General features: G+C 53.9%; 2 protein-coding genes across 2 annotated transcripts; one reads left to right on the top strand and one right to left on the bottom strand.

Moving 5' to 3' along the window:
- The first annotated feature begins 544 nt into the window (after nt 1-544).
- Nucleotides 545-5,626, top strand: SH2D7 (SH2 domain containing 7). Its single transcript, XM_049782870.1, has 6 exons — nt 545-720; nt 898-987; nt 2,349-2,514; nt 2,739-2,933; nt 4,255-4,839; nt 5,576-5,626. The coding sequence occupies exons 1-6, from the start codon at nt 545-547 to the stop codon at nt 5,624-5,626; spliced, it is 1,263 nt and encodes a 420-aa protein (XP_049638827.1).
- A 515-nt stretch (nt 5,627-6,141) lies between these two features.
- CIB2 (calcium and integrin binding family member 2) lies at nt 6,142-12,023 on the bottom strand. Its single transcript, XM_049783738.1, has 6 exons — nt 11,868-12,023; nt 9,886-9,920; nt 8,044-8,155; nt 7,322-7,469; nt 6,717-6,912; nt 6,142-6,574 (listed from the first exon to the last, which is right to left on the bottom strand). Exons 1-6 carry the CDS (start codon nt 11,916-11,918, stop codon nt 6,553-6,555), a joined length of 564 nt encoding a protein of 187 aa, XP_049639695.1. The 5' UTR covers nt 11,919-12,023; the 3' UTR covers nt 6,142-6,552.
- Between the last annotated feature and the right edge of the window lie 2,252 nt (nt 12,024-14,275).

A 14,275-nucleotide genomic window follows, 5' to 3' on the forward strand; every position in this document is an offset into this window, starting at 1 on the left:
GCAAATGACCAGGTTATGCCCATAAACATATTAGGCTTTAAAAGGAATTGGAGAGAGAAAACCTCATGGAAAATTCTAGAACCATTTTCCTTCGTATTTGAATACCGTACTCGCTTTAACAACCTCACACTCTAGATCAGACTCTGTTTCCGAGCCTCTTTTGGGCTTAGACTCTTTTCTCCCTGGCATCCTGGGAGCCCCAAAGGTAGAATGTGCTTCATGAGATGATGCTCAAACCTCTGGCCTGCAGCTGCTGGAGGGTCCTCTACCAGTCAAGTTTCACTGCTGTGTTGAGATGGGGAAGCAAAACTGGAGTCCTGGCCAGGCTTTGGGGCTCCCCTACCTGTCAGTATGATCCTCCCCCCACATCTCCCATCAGCCACCATACTTCCCCCTCCTCCCAAAGTAGAGCGTCAGGGGCTCAGGGCCACCTGCCCACGGTGACAATGACTTCTATGTGCATGGCAGTTGGGGGCGTGGAGATAGGCAAATTAGCACTGCACACAGATAAAGTGGCGTGCACTCCCGGCTCCCACTTGCTATCATGGAAAGCAGCCAGAGTCCACTCAACCCAGAGAGGAGACTGTTGGGTTCTGCAGAAAGCCAGGACATGTCTGACCTGCAGAACCTTGCTCTGCGCTGGTTCATGGAGACGCAGGCTCCCCTCATTCTGGAGAATGGAGTCCTGCCCCCCTGGTTCCACGGATTCATCACACGCAAGTAAGGCTGCCCCCTCCCCAAGACTCTACACTGATGCCTGAGCATGCTTAGTTGAACCCACAAAGGCTGAGGGGTCCCTGTGTAGGATGGGGTCTGCCACTGGGCATGCTGGGCTTTGTGCAGGCTGCTCCTGGCCACTGTAAGGCCAATTTTTATGATGGCATGTCCTCTGCCCAGGGAGACGGAAAAGCTGCTCAGGGACAAGGCCCTTGGTTCCTTCCTCATCCGATTCAGCGATCGGGCCACTGGATACATCCTGTCCTATAGGTAAGAGCCTAGCTTCTTTCTCTGGATCTGGTCCCACAAACAACATGGTACCTGTGCTTACTCCACCACTACCTGTCCTGTGCCCACCAGGCCTCGGAAGCACCTGCCTCCGTCAAGTGAGGCCAGGAGACATCTGTGGCAGAGAAGAGGATGGGAACCTGTCCAGAACAGGGGTGTGGCCAGGCCCAATTAGAGGGAGAAGGAAGGGATGGCCTGATCAGCGAGGACCCAAGGTCCAAGTTGCTCTATCTACCCACTTCAGTGCTGGCCTGAAGCACGCATTCTTGTGTCTTTCTGTGTGCCTTTGTTTACTTACTTGTCATTGGGCTCAGGGCAGGATCCACCACCCAAGAACTGTCCCAATTTTCTCTCTGTGGGCTGGTGTTGGTAAATGTTTTTGGTGGCAGGAAGAATGACTCATTTTGAACCAAGAGATGGGATGCCTGGTGATCTCAGCTGTATTGGTCTTTCCAGGAAAGGCATGTAGTCTTAGGTGCAGAGCAGACCTCAAAGGGTGAGGTGAGGGGCCAGAATGATAGCACAGTGGTAGGTAGTAGAGTGTTTGCCTTGCATGAGGCTGACCAGGATGGGTCTAGGTTAGGTTCCTGGTATCCCATATGGCCCCTTGACCCTGCTGGGAACGATTTCTGAGCATAGAACTTTGACCAAATGCAGGAGCAGCTGGTTGTTCAGATGGGAAAAGGTTTTTCTCCTCCCATGTACCACATACCACAGAAACCTCATCACACAGAGAGCTCATTCTGAGTGGTCACAACTTGAACAGAAAGCAGGACAGCCCCTTTATAGAATAAAACTTGGAGGGGAAAGTCAGGCCTCAGACACTCCAAAGCATGAACAGAGGGGACCGTGTTAGTCTTGAATGGGCTTCCCTGTAAGCCGGGAGTCTTATCCCTCATGACCTGCCTAGAGGACAAGCTTCTTCCCAGATGTGCCCACAGCATTCTGTAGAAGATTCATGTCTCGAGTTGATGACAAACACTGAAGGTGGTCCATTGGGGCCAGAGCAGTGGCACGGAGCTGTAAGGCGTCTGCCTTGCTGGTGATAGCCTAGGACGGACTGTGGTTTGATCCCCTGGCATCCCATATGATCCCCCAAGCCAGGAGCAATTTCCGAGCGTAGAGCCAGGAATAAACCCTGAGCATCACTGGGTGTGGCCCCCACCCAATAAAAAGGTGTTCCATTACAGGAAGAGTTCAAAGACCTTAGGGCATAAGGTCATATGAAAATCACATTTATACTAAGAGGGCAAGATCAGGGTCAAGGGCCAGGTGCTTCTCTCTGGCCCAAAGCCCTCCCCAGCCTGGCCCATAGCCCCCTGCTACAAGTGCTTGTGTTTTAGGGGCAGTGACCGCTGCCGCCATTTCGTCATCAACCAGCTCCCCAACCGGCGCTACCTCATCTCAGGAGACATCCAGAGCTATGGTACTCTGGCTGAGTTGGTGTGTCACTACCAGCACGTGGAGCTGGAGCCCTTCGGGGAGACCCTGGCTGTGGCCTGCCCCCGGGTAGGTAATCCTGTGCCCAGGGATCAGGGGAGGGTTCCCAGAGCACCTACTTATATGCACCCTTTCGTGTGGCTCCCCTGTGGGTACTTCCAAGCACTTGGTGCAGGGTCAGGCCCTCACTTAAAGAGGGGAGGCTGAGAAATGGGACCTTGTCCTCATCTGCAGTCTCAAGAGCACTGAGAACCAGCCAGAGTGTGAGGAATACCCCGTGCCCTTGTTCCCAGGTGGAAGACAGTGAACTGTATGATGCCATCTCTCTGGGGCTCCACAAGCCCAGCCCATCTGCCACGGTGTCTCTCCCAGTGGTCCCCAACAAGGCCTCTAGCCCTGGGACCTCTCCAAAGCCACAGGATTCCTTCCTGCATGCAAAGAAGAGTGCAGAGAGACAGGGGACTGTCTCCAAGGAGGAAGATGTGAAGGTAAGGATCCAGGGCCCTGGTTCAGGCTACAGGTCTGGGAAGGTGAGTCCTGACCTAATCAGGTCCACACCAGGGAAGCATCGTGGGACCATCCTGAGGTTCTTGTGAGCCAGTGCTCCAGTTCAGGGAAATGTTCCTTAAGAACACTGGTAGGAGGGGCCGGAGAGAAAGCACAACGGTAAGGCATTTGCTTTGCATGCAGAAGGATGGTAGTTCAAATCCCAGCATCCCATATGGTCCCCAGAGCCTGCTGAGGGGTGATTTTAAGTGTAGAACCAGGAGTAACCCCTGAGCACTGCTGAGTGTGACCCAAAAAACAAAAACTAAAAAAAAAAAAATACTCACTGGTAGGAGGGGCCAGAGCAGTGGCGTAGGGCGTAAGGCATCTGCCTTGTGCGTGCCAGACTCCGATGGACCACAGTTCAATCCCCCGGCATCCCATATGGTCCCCCAAGCCAGGAGCAATTTCTGAGCACATAGCCAGGAGTAACCCCTGAGCATCACTGAGTGTGGCCCAAAAACCAAAAGAAAAAAAAGAGAACACTGGTAGGAGCCACAACACCAAGTGAGTGCAGAGACCACAGAGCAGAACCCCATGGTCACCTGTGATCAGTCTGCACCCTGGGTTGAGGATATAGCTGGTGCTACCTGGAGGTGCTGAGACACGGAGCTGAGCTCAACCTGCCTCATTGCTCCATGCCAAGGGCTTCTCACAAACAGCTGTCCCTGAGCTCCAGGACCTGTGTTTGTCTACGTTCCTCCTCATACATTTAGTTTCAGTGGCTCTGTGGTGTGCAGAGAGTGCAGAGGGTGGGTGAAGTACATCCCATACCACATCCCACATCCCAGACCATATTCCACATCTCACACCATATCCCAGACCAACTCCCACACCACACATCACTCCCACACCACAAAGCATGCCACGTCCCCAACCCACACCACATACCATTGCCTATACCACTTCCCAGACTATGCCCCATACCACAATCATGTCCCATGGTGTCAGACCCACTATAGTGCCCTTGAGTTGTGTGATTGTACATGGTTGCTGGCACCCTTGGTGCTTGAAGCCTCCTGGTTTAGTGCAGGCTAAACCAGCTAATGCCACCTGAGAGAGCATGGGCAAAATGGACAAGGAGAGGTGGATAAAGATGTACCACAGACCTGAGTGGGAGATGGGAGTTGAACAACAAGCAGCAATGACCGTGGGTGGAAATTGCATAAACTAAGGCTAGGATGGGGCTCTACTTGTCTTGAGATCTTAGTTTCACTGAAGACCTGAGGAGGTAGCCTCAGGGGGTCTCCTCTCTCTTTGCAGGACCCCACCAGGGTGCCACCCCTCCCAGAACGCAGTGCCTCACTTCTGGACAAGTCCCCAGGAGGCCCCAATGAAATTATCTATGCAGACATGAGGAAAATAAAGCAGATGAAAGGGTGCCTGGGCACTGAGGCATCTGGTGGGCTCAAGCCGGTTCCAAGCCAGGAAGCCCCACAGAGTCTCTTAGATTCAAGCCAGAACCATCCTGGTTCTGGTTCAGGATCCCCTTCAGCCTGGGGCACACTCCTGCTCCCCAGTTCTGGGGTCCCAGGCTCTCCCTCCCTACCCTGGAGTCAGGGGTCTCAGCCCAGCTCATCAGACAGCACAACCGACACCTATGAAGTCATTGGCTCTGACATACTTGCTGACAAGACCAGGCCCAAGCAGAAGGAGGAAAGCCCCTACCAAAAGATCCAGGTCTGTTGGGGGACCCAGACACAGAGCCCCCTGAAGAAAGGCTCGGAGTTCACGGACTATAGCAATGAGAAGATCTCAGAGGGCCCTTGGCTCCCCGAACTTGATCCTGGGAACACCTATGAGCAGATCCCAATAGCCAGGAAGAAGGACCCTGGACGGGCCCAGAAGGTAAGCATGTGGAGTGTGGGATGTGGGGTGTGGAGGGCATGTAGTGATATGGAATGAGAAGTTGTATGTAGTGTGTAGTGTGTGGTATGGCATGGCATGATGTGGAGTGTGTGATATATATCGTGTGGTGTGAGGTGGGATTGGGATGTGAAATATGTAATATGTGGAGAGGCATGAGGCAGAGTGTGAAGCTGAGTATATGATGGGGTGAGGTGGAGTGTATAGTGTGTGGTGTGGTTTAGAGTTAGCTGTGGGGTTGGTGAAGTGGGGTGTTCAGTGCTGTGTGAAGTGGGGTATGTGGTGGGTGGCTGTGAGGTAAGGTGTGTGGAGAGTATGAGGTGGGTTGTGAGGTATGGTTTGAGTCAGGTGTGTGAGGTAAGGTGTTGAGTTAAGAAGTCTGTCTGTAGAATGTGTGAGAAGTATAGTTTGAGTTGGGGTGTGTGTGGTGATTTAGGGTTTCCCCAGTGAAGCACAACACAGAGAGTTAGGGCTCTTGAGAAGCAGAGGCCTAAGTACCCGTACCAACAGCGAGCTGCTAGAACCCACAGGGAGCAGCATTTTCTGGTCTCTTAGGGGTCAGGGAGAGACAAATCCTGCTCCCTATTGTTCCCAAGGGCACAGTACCTTCCCCCACATCTGCAGGCAGGAGGGGCACAGGTGCCAGAGTGCCATTGGCATGTGGAGCCTCAGCTGCAATGCTCCAGCCCAGGTTCCAGAACTTTCTCCCCCTTTGCAGCCCGAGAAGCTCCGAAATCTCTTCTTTGCTGACAAGAAGCCCAGAGCCTGAGGAGGGCCCAGCCACCATTCCTGGGAGATCCTACTAGGTTCATGGTGGGCATCAGGGAGGGAACCTCTGGTCCAAACAGGCCACAGTGGAGCCAGTACGCACAGTGACCACTACTTTCCATACACCCAGGTGTCCTGACCAAGACTTGGAAGGTGGGAATAGGGTGGGGCAGGGTTCACACCCTATTTCCAAGATGAAAAGTGGGATTGAGGCTGATGGTACCTCCTGAGTGGTGACCAGCCCCTGGCTGACCAGTGGACACTAGACATTGCTCCTTGCTCCTGGGCCACCCCCAGTCTTGTCCCGGAGTGCCTCAGTATGAAACACCCTGGGACTACAGGGTGAAGTTAATTGCCCAATCCTGTCCTCCTGCTCCCAAGGGGTGCAGCACTCACCCACCCCTCCAGACTCCACCTAAGGTTTGGGCCCCAATGTGACCCCAAGACACAGCTTTGAAATAAAACCTGTGCTGATGCGGCGCTTGACCTTAGGAGCCTGTCGGACTGGGACATGTAGATAGACAGAATAGGAGAAAAACGGCTTTACTAAGGAACTGGGGTCTGTACAGGACGGCCGCGATGGGCAGGGGCAGCCTGTCCCCTGGCTCAGGGGTTGGAGGCAGGTGGGTCTGACGGAAGCTTCACCATGTTCCCAAACACATCTGGTGGCTCTTTGCCCTGGGCCCAGCTGCTGGACAGGTCAGAACTTGTCCCCTTTCACAGTAATGGGGCATAAGTCAGGGCTGAGGGAAGTTCTGGGCCTAGACCGTGGTTCTGGGAAGAGACATGCCCCACCTCTTTCCCTGGTTAAGGACTTTTTTCCTCAAAGGGCTAGTAAATGTCCTTGGGTGCACCCAATGCCAAAGGCTCATCCTGGGGACCAGCTGAGCCTGGCTGAGCTGGAAGCTGGGCTTCTGGACCAAGTCCTCAGATTCGAATGTGGAAGGTGCTGGAAAGGGAGAAAAGGGAGATGAAGAGGCAGCAGGTATGTGGCCAGCAGTGCCCAAGCCTCACAGCACCCCACAGCAATGAGGGTGGCATCCAAATACAAGCAAGGGACTACCCCAGGGGAAGGGGATACGGGGTCCCACCTGAGGAAGTCAGGGGCCTTGGCGATCATGTCCTCAAAGTCAGCAAAACCCAGCTTGCCGTCCCCATCCAGGTCAGCCTCCTCAATGACCTTTTCACACACCAGCACCACCTCGTCCTCCTCCAGTTCCGACTTGGTGAGCCGGGCCAGTGTCATCTCCAGGTCCTCCTTGCAGATGAAGTTATCGGTGTTGAAGTCTAGGGACATGTAGGATGCTTAGCCAGGAGCTCCTCCATGACCTGGCACAGAGAGCCCCCATCAAATTACACACACACACACACACACACACACACACACACACACACACACACACTAACAGAGTCAGTCCTGTCATTTACTCACACATGCACAATCAGCCCCCACCATTACACATGGTCACACACACACACAAGCATGCATTCAGTTCCTGTCATTGATTCACACATGCACGCCAATCAGCCCCCGTCACCGCACACATGTACACATGGGCACAGCCAACCACCACCACCACACACACACACATATGCACAATCTGTCACCACATGCACAGACATGTACAGCCCCCAGACATGCCCCTGCCCTAGCCCATGCTGAGGCTTTCTGCTCCACCGTGCCCCACCCAGTTACCGTAGATCTTGAAGGCGTAGCTGGCCTTGAGGTCTCTGGGCGCTGACTCGCAGAGCACAGAGAACATGTCCACAAAGTCGTTGAAGGTGAGGTTGCCATCCCCTTCCTCGGAGAATGCCTCCACGATCCGCTCCTTAAAAGGGTTCTCCTAGGGGACCGTGAGCAGGTGAGGGGGTGCCCAAGCTGTGCATTTGTGTCCACCAGGGTATACATGGAGGGAGAGGAGCTGCTGTAGGCTAGAGCCTGTCTAGGTGCTGGGCTGAGACCACCATGCTCACTGCTGTCCTTCAGTGCAGAGGTCACAGTGAGGTCTCCTGGGTAATGGGCAAATGTGGCTGACCTGTTGGGCTGACCACTCCACCAAGATGTGAGTGAAGGCTGGGATAGCCACTGCCCCCAGCGGTTCTGACTAGAGTGGCAGCTTGCTGGAGAGTCTTGAATTTGGTCTGAGTGTGGGTCTGAGGGCAGGGTGCCCAGAACACCCAGAGATGGGGCTGCAAACCTCAGGGGCTGTGGTCCAGCCAATGGCCCAGGGCAGAGGACCAGTCACTGAGTAGGGAGCAGGCAACATTGTCTGCTCCTCACTGTACAGGCTCAAAAATTCATGTAGATGAGAACAGTGGACTGGGTCATACCCCTTAGGACATCAGGCTCTGAGCTGCCCCGACTCCCACCTCTCCTGGCCTGCTGCCTAGCACCCCCCACCCCATTACACCCCATACCCGCAGCTCTGGCATCTGGATGATGAGGCTCATGGGAACGTGTACAATTGGGCTCTTCCTGTAGTCCATAGGCACAAGGTTGGGAGCCAGTTCATAGAAGCGGGCATGCAGCCTGGGGGGACAAAGGGACCCACCCCATCAGTCTCCCAGGCCTGACTGGCTACAGAGACCCCAGCTCTGTGCGCAGGGTTCCACCTACCCACCCATCCTCTCTCCCACTTCCTCTTCTCTGTGTTCCTAAAGGGCCCTTTGCCCCCACACCTGGGTTCCCCATCATGTTCAGCAGATGCAGTCTAAAGAGTACAATGGGCCAGAAACTTCTTAAGGAAAATTCCAGGAGAATTTGAAAAGCCCAATTGCTGGTGGAAGAAAAATCCAAAGAATAATCAACTCTGAGGCTGGAGCAGTGGCACAAGTGTTAGGGCATTTGCCTTGCACATGCTAACCTAGGACAGACCGGTTTGATCTCTAGCGTCCATATGGTCCCCAAAACCAGGATTTCTGAGTGCATAGCCAGGAGTAAGCCCCAAGCATCACTAGGTGTGGCCCAAAAAACAAAACAAACCAAACGAAACCAAGCCAAAATTAAAAGAATAATAAACTCTATCCCTTTTAGTTTGAGCTTTCCACATTAGTCCTACCATTCGAGTTCAAGAGGGAGAAGACATGGGAAAGTAACAACTGGCTCGACCCTGGGTTCTCCTTGTGCCAAGGGCACCTCTGAGGACTCGGGCATGGGGGCTGCTGGGGCCAGAAGGACTATACCCTGGGTGGGTGTGCAGCTCTCTGGGGCTGGTTGGGAATGTGCCCTCCCTGACCTGTAAGGAGAAGCCACTGCTCAGGTTCCCTCTTTAGCGCCAGGGGGTGCCTGGCTCTGCTCCACCCTCTGCAGGCCCCAGGGTCCTGTGTGGACTGAACTTGGGCCCTCTGGAGGGTTTGTGGGCAGGGCTGCATCAGTGCTCTAGGCTGTGAGCTCAAGACTGCAGGCATCCATAGTCCCATGCGGCCTGACCCTCCAGTCTCCCACCTACTCAGGTTCTCATGAGCCCCTAGGAAGATGTGTGAGAACACTGGCTGGAATGAGATTGGCATAGTGGGCAGGGGGACACACAGCCTGACTGAGCAGTGACCAGGCAGGTTCATGCCAAGGTACAACGGGCTTTGAGAGTAGGCTGTGTTTTTTTTATTTGCTTTTGCCCACACCCCAAAACACTCAGGGGTTACTTCTGGCTTTGCACTCAGAAAATCTTCCTGGTAGGCTCAGAGGACCCTATGGGATGCCAGGGATCAAACTAGGGTCTGCTGTGTGCAAGGCAAACACCCTTCCCCTCACTTCTATCACTCCAGTCTGGAGGTTGTGTTTTGTCACCCGATAGACTCCACCCACCAACACCAACCTCACAGTCCCTCTGCGAACCCTATACCAGGGGCCCCACCCAGATATCACAGATTCTTCAAGGTTCTACAGAATTCACCAGCAAATGGAAATGGGCCCTAGTCTGTGGACACCTCTCCCACCACCTGCAGCTACAGCCAGCAGGGTCCCTGCCCAGGGATCACTAGACTGATAGGGACCGTGCCACTGAGCAGAATGTTGAGGCATCCCAGTGGCGGGATTGGGCCAGCTCCCCCGGGATGAGACCGGATACCACTTGGCTGCTGCCGCCACCTGATACCAGGTGGGATGGCTCAGCTGGGCAGGTTTCCTGGCGTCTAAGAGTCCTGCTCACCATCTGCTCCAGGGACTACAGCTCTTCCTCCAGAAAAAGGGGACTCTCATGACGTGCCACCCATGCCCAACACCCACGCCCCACAGCAGCCCCAATCTCATGCACCACTTACTTGAGAATGTCCTTCTTGTTGAAGAAGGTGCAGTCCTGTAGAGGGAACAGAGGGAAGTAGGGTGCTGTGTGGTTCCACTTGCTCCTATCCTCTGGTGTATGACTATACTCAGGGGGAGTTTAGTGAGGGGGCCGAGTCACATAACCCCCACCTAGCTGGCCCCAACCAGCCCTCTTGAATCACATGTCTATCCCAGCCAGGACATGGTGGAGGAGGTCGCATGTATTTCCCAGGAGCTTCCCAGGAAAGCAGATCTGGGCGCTGAGCCTACTGCAGGCCTGGGGCAGGGTTTGGCCCTCCAGTGCTGTCACCTACAGAGCAGGCCAGGCCTGCTTATCTTAGGCCTGGAGTCTCTAGACTTGAGCAGCCCTGGGACCACAGTATGCCTGAAACATGGGACCAATGGGAAGAGACAGGAGGCTATGGAGGCCAGTAAGCCTGGCTGTCCCACGGGGGAGAGGACAGGGCCACTGCTCATGCCCTTGGTCTGTGTCTCCCCTCCAGGCTCTTTGGGCCCGACAATTAGGAAATGCACTTCTTTGTCCACAGATTCCTTTTCTCCCTACAAAGAAAGCTGGTGGGAGGACAGGGCTCCATGCAGTCGTCAGGGCATCTGAAGAACAGTCAACCAGGACAGATGTTTCAAAGCTCAGGCCCAGCAGGGATACTGGGGGCCATGCAGACGCCAGTGTGGAACATGAGCCCCTGACTCCTGGCCTTATCCATATGCTCCTTTTAAAGGAAGGTCCAAGTGCTTCAGGAAGCTCATCTTCCTGAAATAGGAAATAGGCAGGACAGGGCAGGAAGTTGGAAGAAGAAGGTACAGAGGCCAGCATGGCAGGGTGGCTCCTGCCCAGCCCCTTGGCTCCTCTCTGCCTAGCAGATAAGAACCTAGCCCTGGGCTGGCTCCCAAGGAAACTTCATGCGGCCTTCTCAGCTTCCGCTCAGTGGTGATTCTGTCCTAGGAGGATACAACCCGCCTTGCCGTGGGCTCTTCAGGATCACTTTCTTGAACTGCATCAACCCTGACCCCCAGTCCAACAGAGATGTTTCTCCCTCACTCTGCTCCTAGCCATAACCTGCCCAAGCTGCTGTCCTGTCCGTGTACTGGAGGGCTGAGCCATTATTGGGGCCCCTACCTTCCAGGGATGCAGCTGGTACCTGCTGTGAGGAGACCTAAAGGGGACCCTTCTCGACTTCAGCTCCTTCAGCTCCGCTGAGCACAGCGCCACTTATATCCCACTGGAAATCAGGCCCTAGGAAGATGTTGCCCATGCAAAAAAACACAGAGCTTGGCCGAGGTCTCAGTTCTGGAAAAAAGGTCTAGGAGGTTCTAAGTGGTAGGATCTGCTAAGCAGAAACCGGGCAGCGTGTGGGGCACCCCAGGTGCAACGCCAAGGCTCTGCCCTAGAGTCGCAGAGTTTCAAGACCCCTGGTGGGAACAGTTCTCTGACAGCTGTGGGAAGGGAGCTCGAGGGACAGACCCGACCTGCCACCTGTCTCACCATTTTTTTTATTTGTTTTGATGTTTTGTTTTTGGACCACACCCGGTGGTGCTCAGGTGCCACTCCTGGCTCAGCGCTCAGAAGTTGCTCTGACAGGCTTAGGGGGACCATATGGGATGCCAGGATTCCAACTACCGTCTGTCCTGGATCGGCTGCATACAAGGCAAAAACCCAACCGCTGTGCTATCTCTCCGGCCCTCTCCCAACATTTCTATCTAGGGGCGTGAAAAAGACCCCCAGCTTATTAAGCAGGCACTTGGGGATCCATGCAACCAGTCCCTTTAGAACCCAAGCCCCTCTCTGCCCTCGGAAATTCTGCCAGCTTTAGTCCCAGCGCAAGGGGGAGCGGACCTGAGTCAACAGCAAGACTCCCCCTTTCCCCCCTTCTTGGTCCCTAGGAGAAACTGAGGCTGGGTAGCAGTCAGCGCCCAAGGTCAGAATTCGAATCCAGACATTGATACATCAAGGCGGGGCTACCTGGTAGTTGTCCAGCTGTTCCTCCGTAAAGATGGTTTGCTTGTTCCCCATGGCCTCCTCGCCGCGCCGCCTCCCATCAGCGGCCACCTGAGACCCGCAGGGCCCTGGCCAGGTTCAGCCCAGCGAGCAGCCAGCAGCGGCCAAAGACAGAGACAGCCAGTCCCGCAGCCCCACCTCTGTGTGGTCCCGCCCCGCTGTCGCCCCACCCAGGTAAAGGGCCCGTCCCTCCCCTCCTTTCAGATGCCGATCACATCCCTGTCCCAAATGCAGGCTCCGCCCTGCATCTTTCCCGCATCATCAGGACCAGGTACAGGCCCCGCCCACAGGACACGCCCACAACAAATGTCATTTTGGGTCCGCCCACAGTCGCCGCCACCTATTTGAAAAGTCCCGCCCAACATCGGGTGATGTCACCGTAGGCCCCACCCTCAGTCATCTGAACCCCAACGGCCCCCCACCTCCTGTCCCCCAAGCAGGCTCTGCCCCACACGGATCCTCTCAGCTGTTTTTGCTGTCCCAGGGGCAGCTCATCCTAAGAAAGGGGTCTGGAAGTCCGTGGGGGTGCTAGAGGTTTGGGACTGGTCACTGATGAGAAGAAAAAGGCCTGAGCGCCACAGGGCGGGGACTGAACTTTCAGACTTTCAGGCAAGTGGTGATGCCCAGCACCTGGCAGGTGGCAAGAAGAATGGGTGGGGCGCTGTCCAACAGTCTAGTGCTGGAGCCGTGTCTGCAGGTACACCAGGCTTTGGGCCAGGGTTCTGGGGAGATCCGAGTTGTTCGAACAAGGGGATGATGGATGCAATGTGGGAACCTTTCACCCCCTTGTCAAGGGCGAGGAGCAGAGGCGAACCCAGACCTAGAAACGAGGTCTAGTGGTGACCTTGGCTAGTCCATTTCCAGAGGTCTTCTCAAGGGAAAACAGGGGTCAGTGGTGCCAACCTTTGCAGGCTTCCTGTTGGCCAAAGCCTGTCTAGCCTTTGGCCTACTAAGGCAGGGCATCTCAGGCACACTGAGTCCCTCAAGGAGGAACATAAGATTTGCTGGATTTTCTGTCCTTGACACAAACACACAAGACTTCAGAGAATTGAAGAGACTTAGTGTGTCCAGAGAAGTAAGACAAAGGCCAGAAAATTTTCTGGGGCAAATGCCACCCAGTGTGTGTGGCAAACAGGGCCATGCGGCAGGCCTTAAACTGTGTTAGTTTCCAAACCCAGGGACTCGTTCCATTGTACAGATGAACTAGCTTGACAGACCAAAGCACAAGCCGCAAAAAGTAGTTTATTGTTGTGATCCTTGGGAGTGACAGATCTGTGTCAGCCTGCAGGAAGCCAGACAGAAAAGGAACAAGGTGGGCTGAAGAGATAGCACAACGGTAGGGCGTTTGCCTTGCATGCAGAAGGAGGGTGGTTTGAATCCCGGCATCCCATATGGTCCCCTGAGCCTGCAGTGGGCAATTCATGAGTGCTGCCGAGTGTGACCCAAAAAAGAAAAGAAAAGAAAAGGAACAGGGTGCCTTCCTAAGCTCAGTCTGGTGTGGGGCTCTATATTGGCAGGAGGGCACTGCACAGGTGCTGAGTGCTGTCTGTAGTGGCCTGTTACTAAGTGCTACAGTCACCACCATAGGGTTGGTAGCTGTGTTTAAAGAGGCCAGCCCTTTCTTTCACTGCCTTGTTGACACCATGGCAACAGCAAGACTACTGTTGCATTTCTCAGTAGTGGCATTTCTCAAGTTTCATGCCCACAGGTGTTTGTGAATCTGATCATCTAATCAGCCTCTCCTATTTGACTTGACCTAAGCTTGGGAACTGGCATGTATAGTCAGACTTCAACGCTTTTCCACTTTTTTTTGGTTGCTTTTCCATTTTTATGGTTTCGATGTAATGCTGACTTTCCAGAACTGCAACTGGTGTATAAATCAAGGGAAGAACAGGAATGAATTTGCTCAATGTAAGAGCAAAGACTACTCCATAGCCCTTGAGATTTGTTGCTGAATCGCTTTCCAAAAATGTTTAATTTGTTGAAAATGTCAGTAGCTACAATGTGAAGTATAGCCATTTTACCATAATCAGAGACAATGGGACTTTAGTATTTTAGCTTTTACTAATAAAAGGGGCAATGTGTTCCTTCGATTTCTACATGCATTGGTGTTTATAAAGCTGGACTTTGGAGCTGAGTTAGTACAGCAGGTAGGGTGTTTGCCTTGCATATTGTCCTCAGGGTTCCATACATCCTATATATTTGGCACATTGCCAAGAGTATTTCTGTGCACAGGGTCAGGAGTAAGCCACTGGAGGTGGCCCCAAATAAACAAACACACAAAAACCTGGATTTCCCCCAAGCAATGTTATTGCTTCTTTAGAGTGTGTGTGTGTGTGTGTGTGTGTGTGTGTGTCTTTTCTAAGTGTTAT

This window comes from Suncus etruscus, chromosome 11, assembly GCF_024139225.1.
Source record: "Suncus etruscus isolate mSunEtr1 chromosome 11, mSunEtr1.pri.cur, whole genome shotgun sequence".
NCBI lineage: Eukaryota > Metazoa > Chordata > Mammalia > Eulipotyphla > Soricidae > Suncus > Suncus etruscus.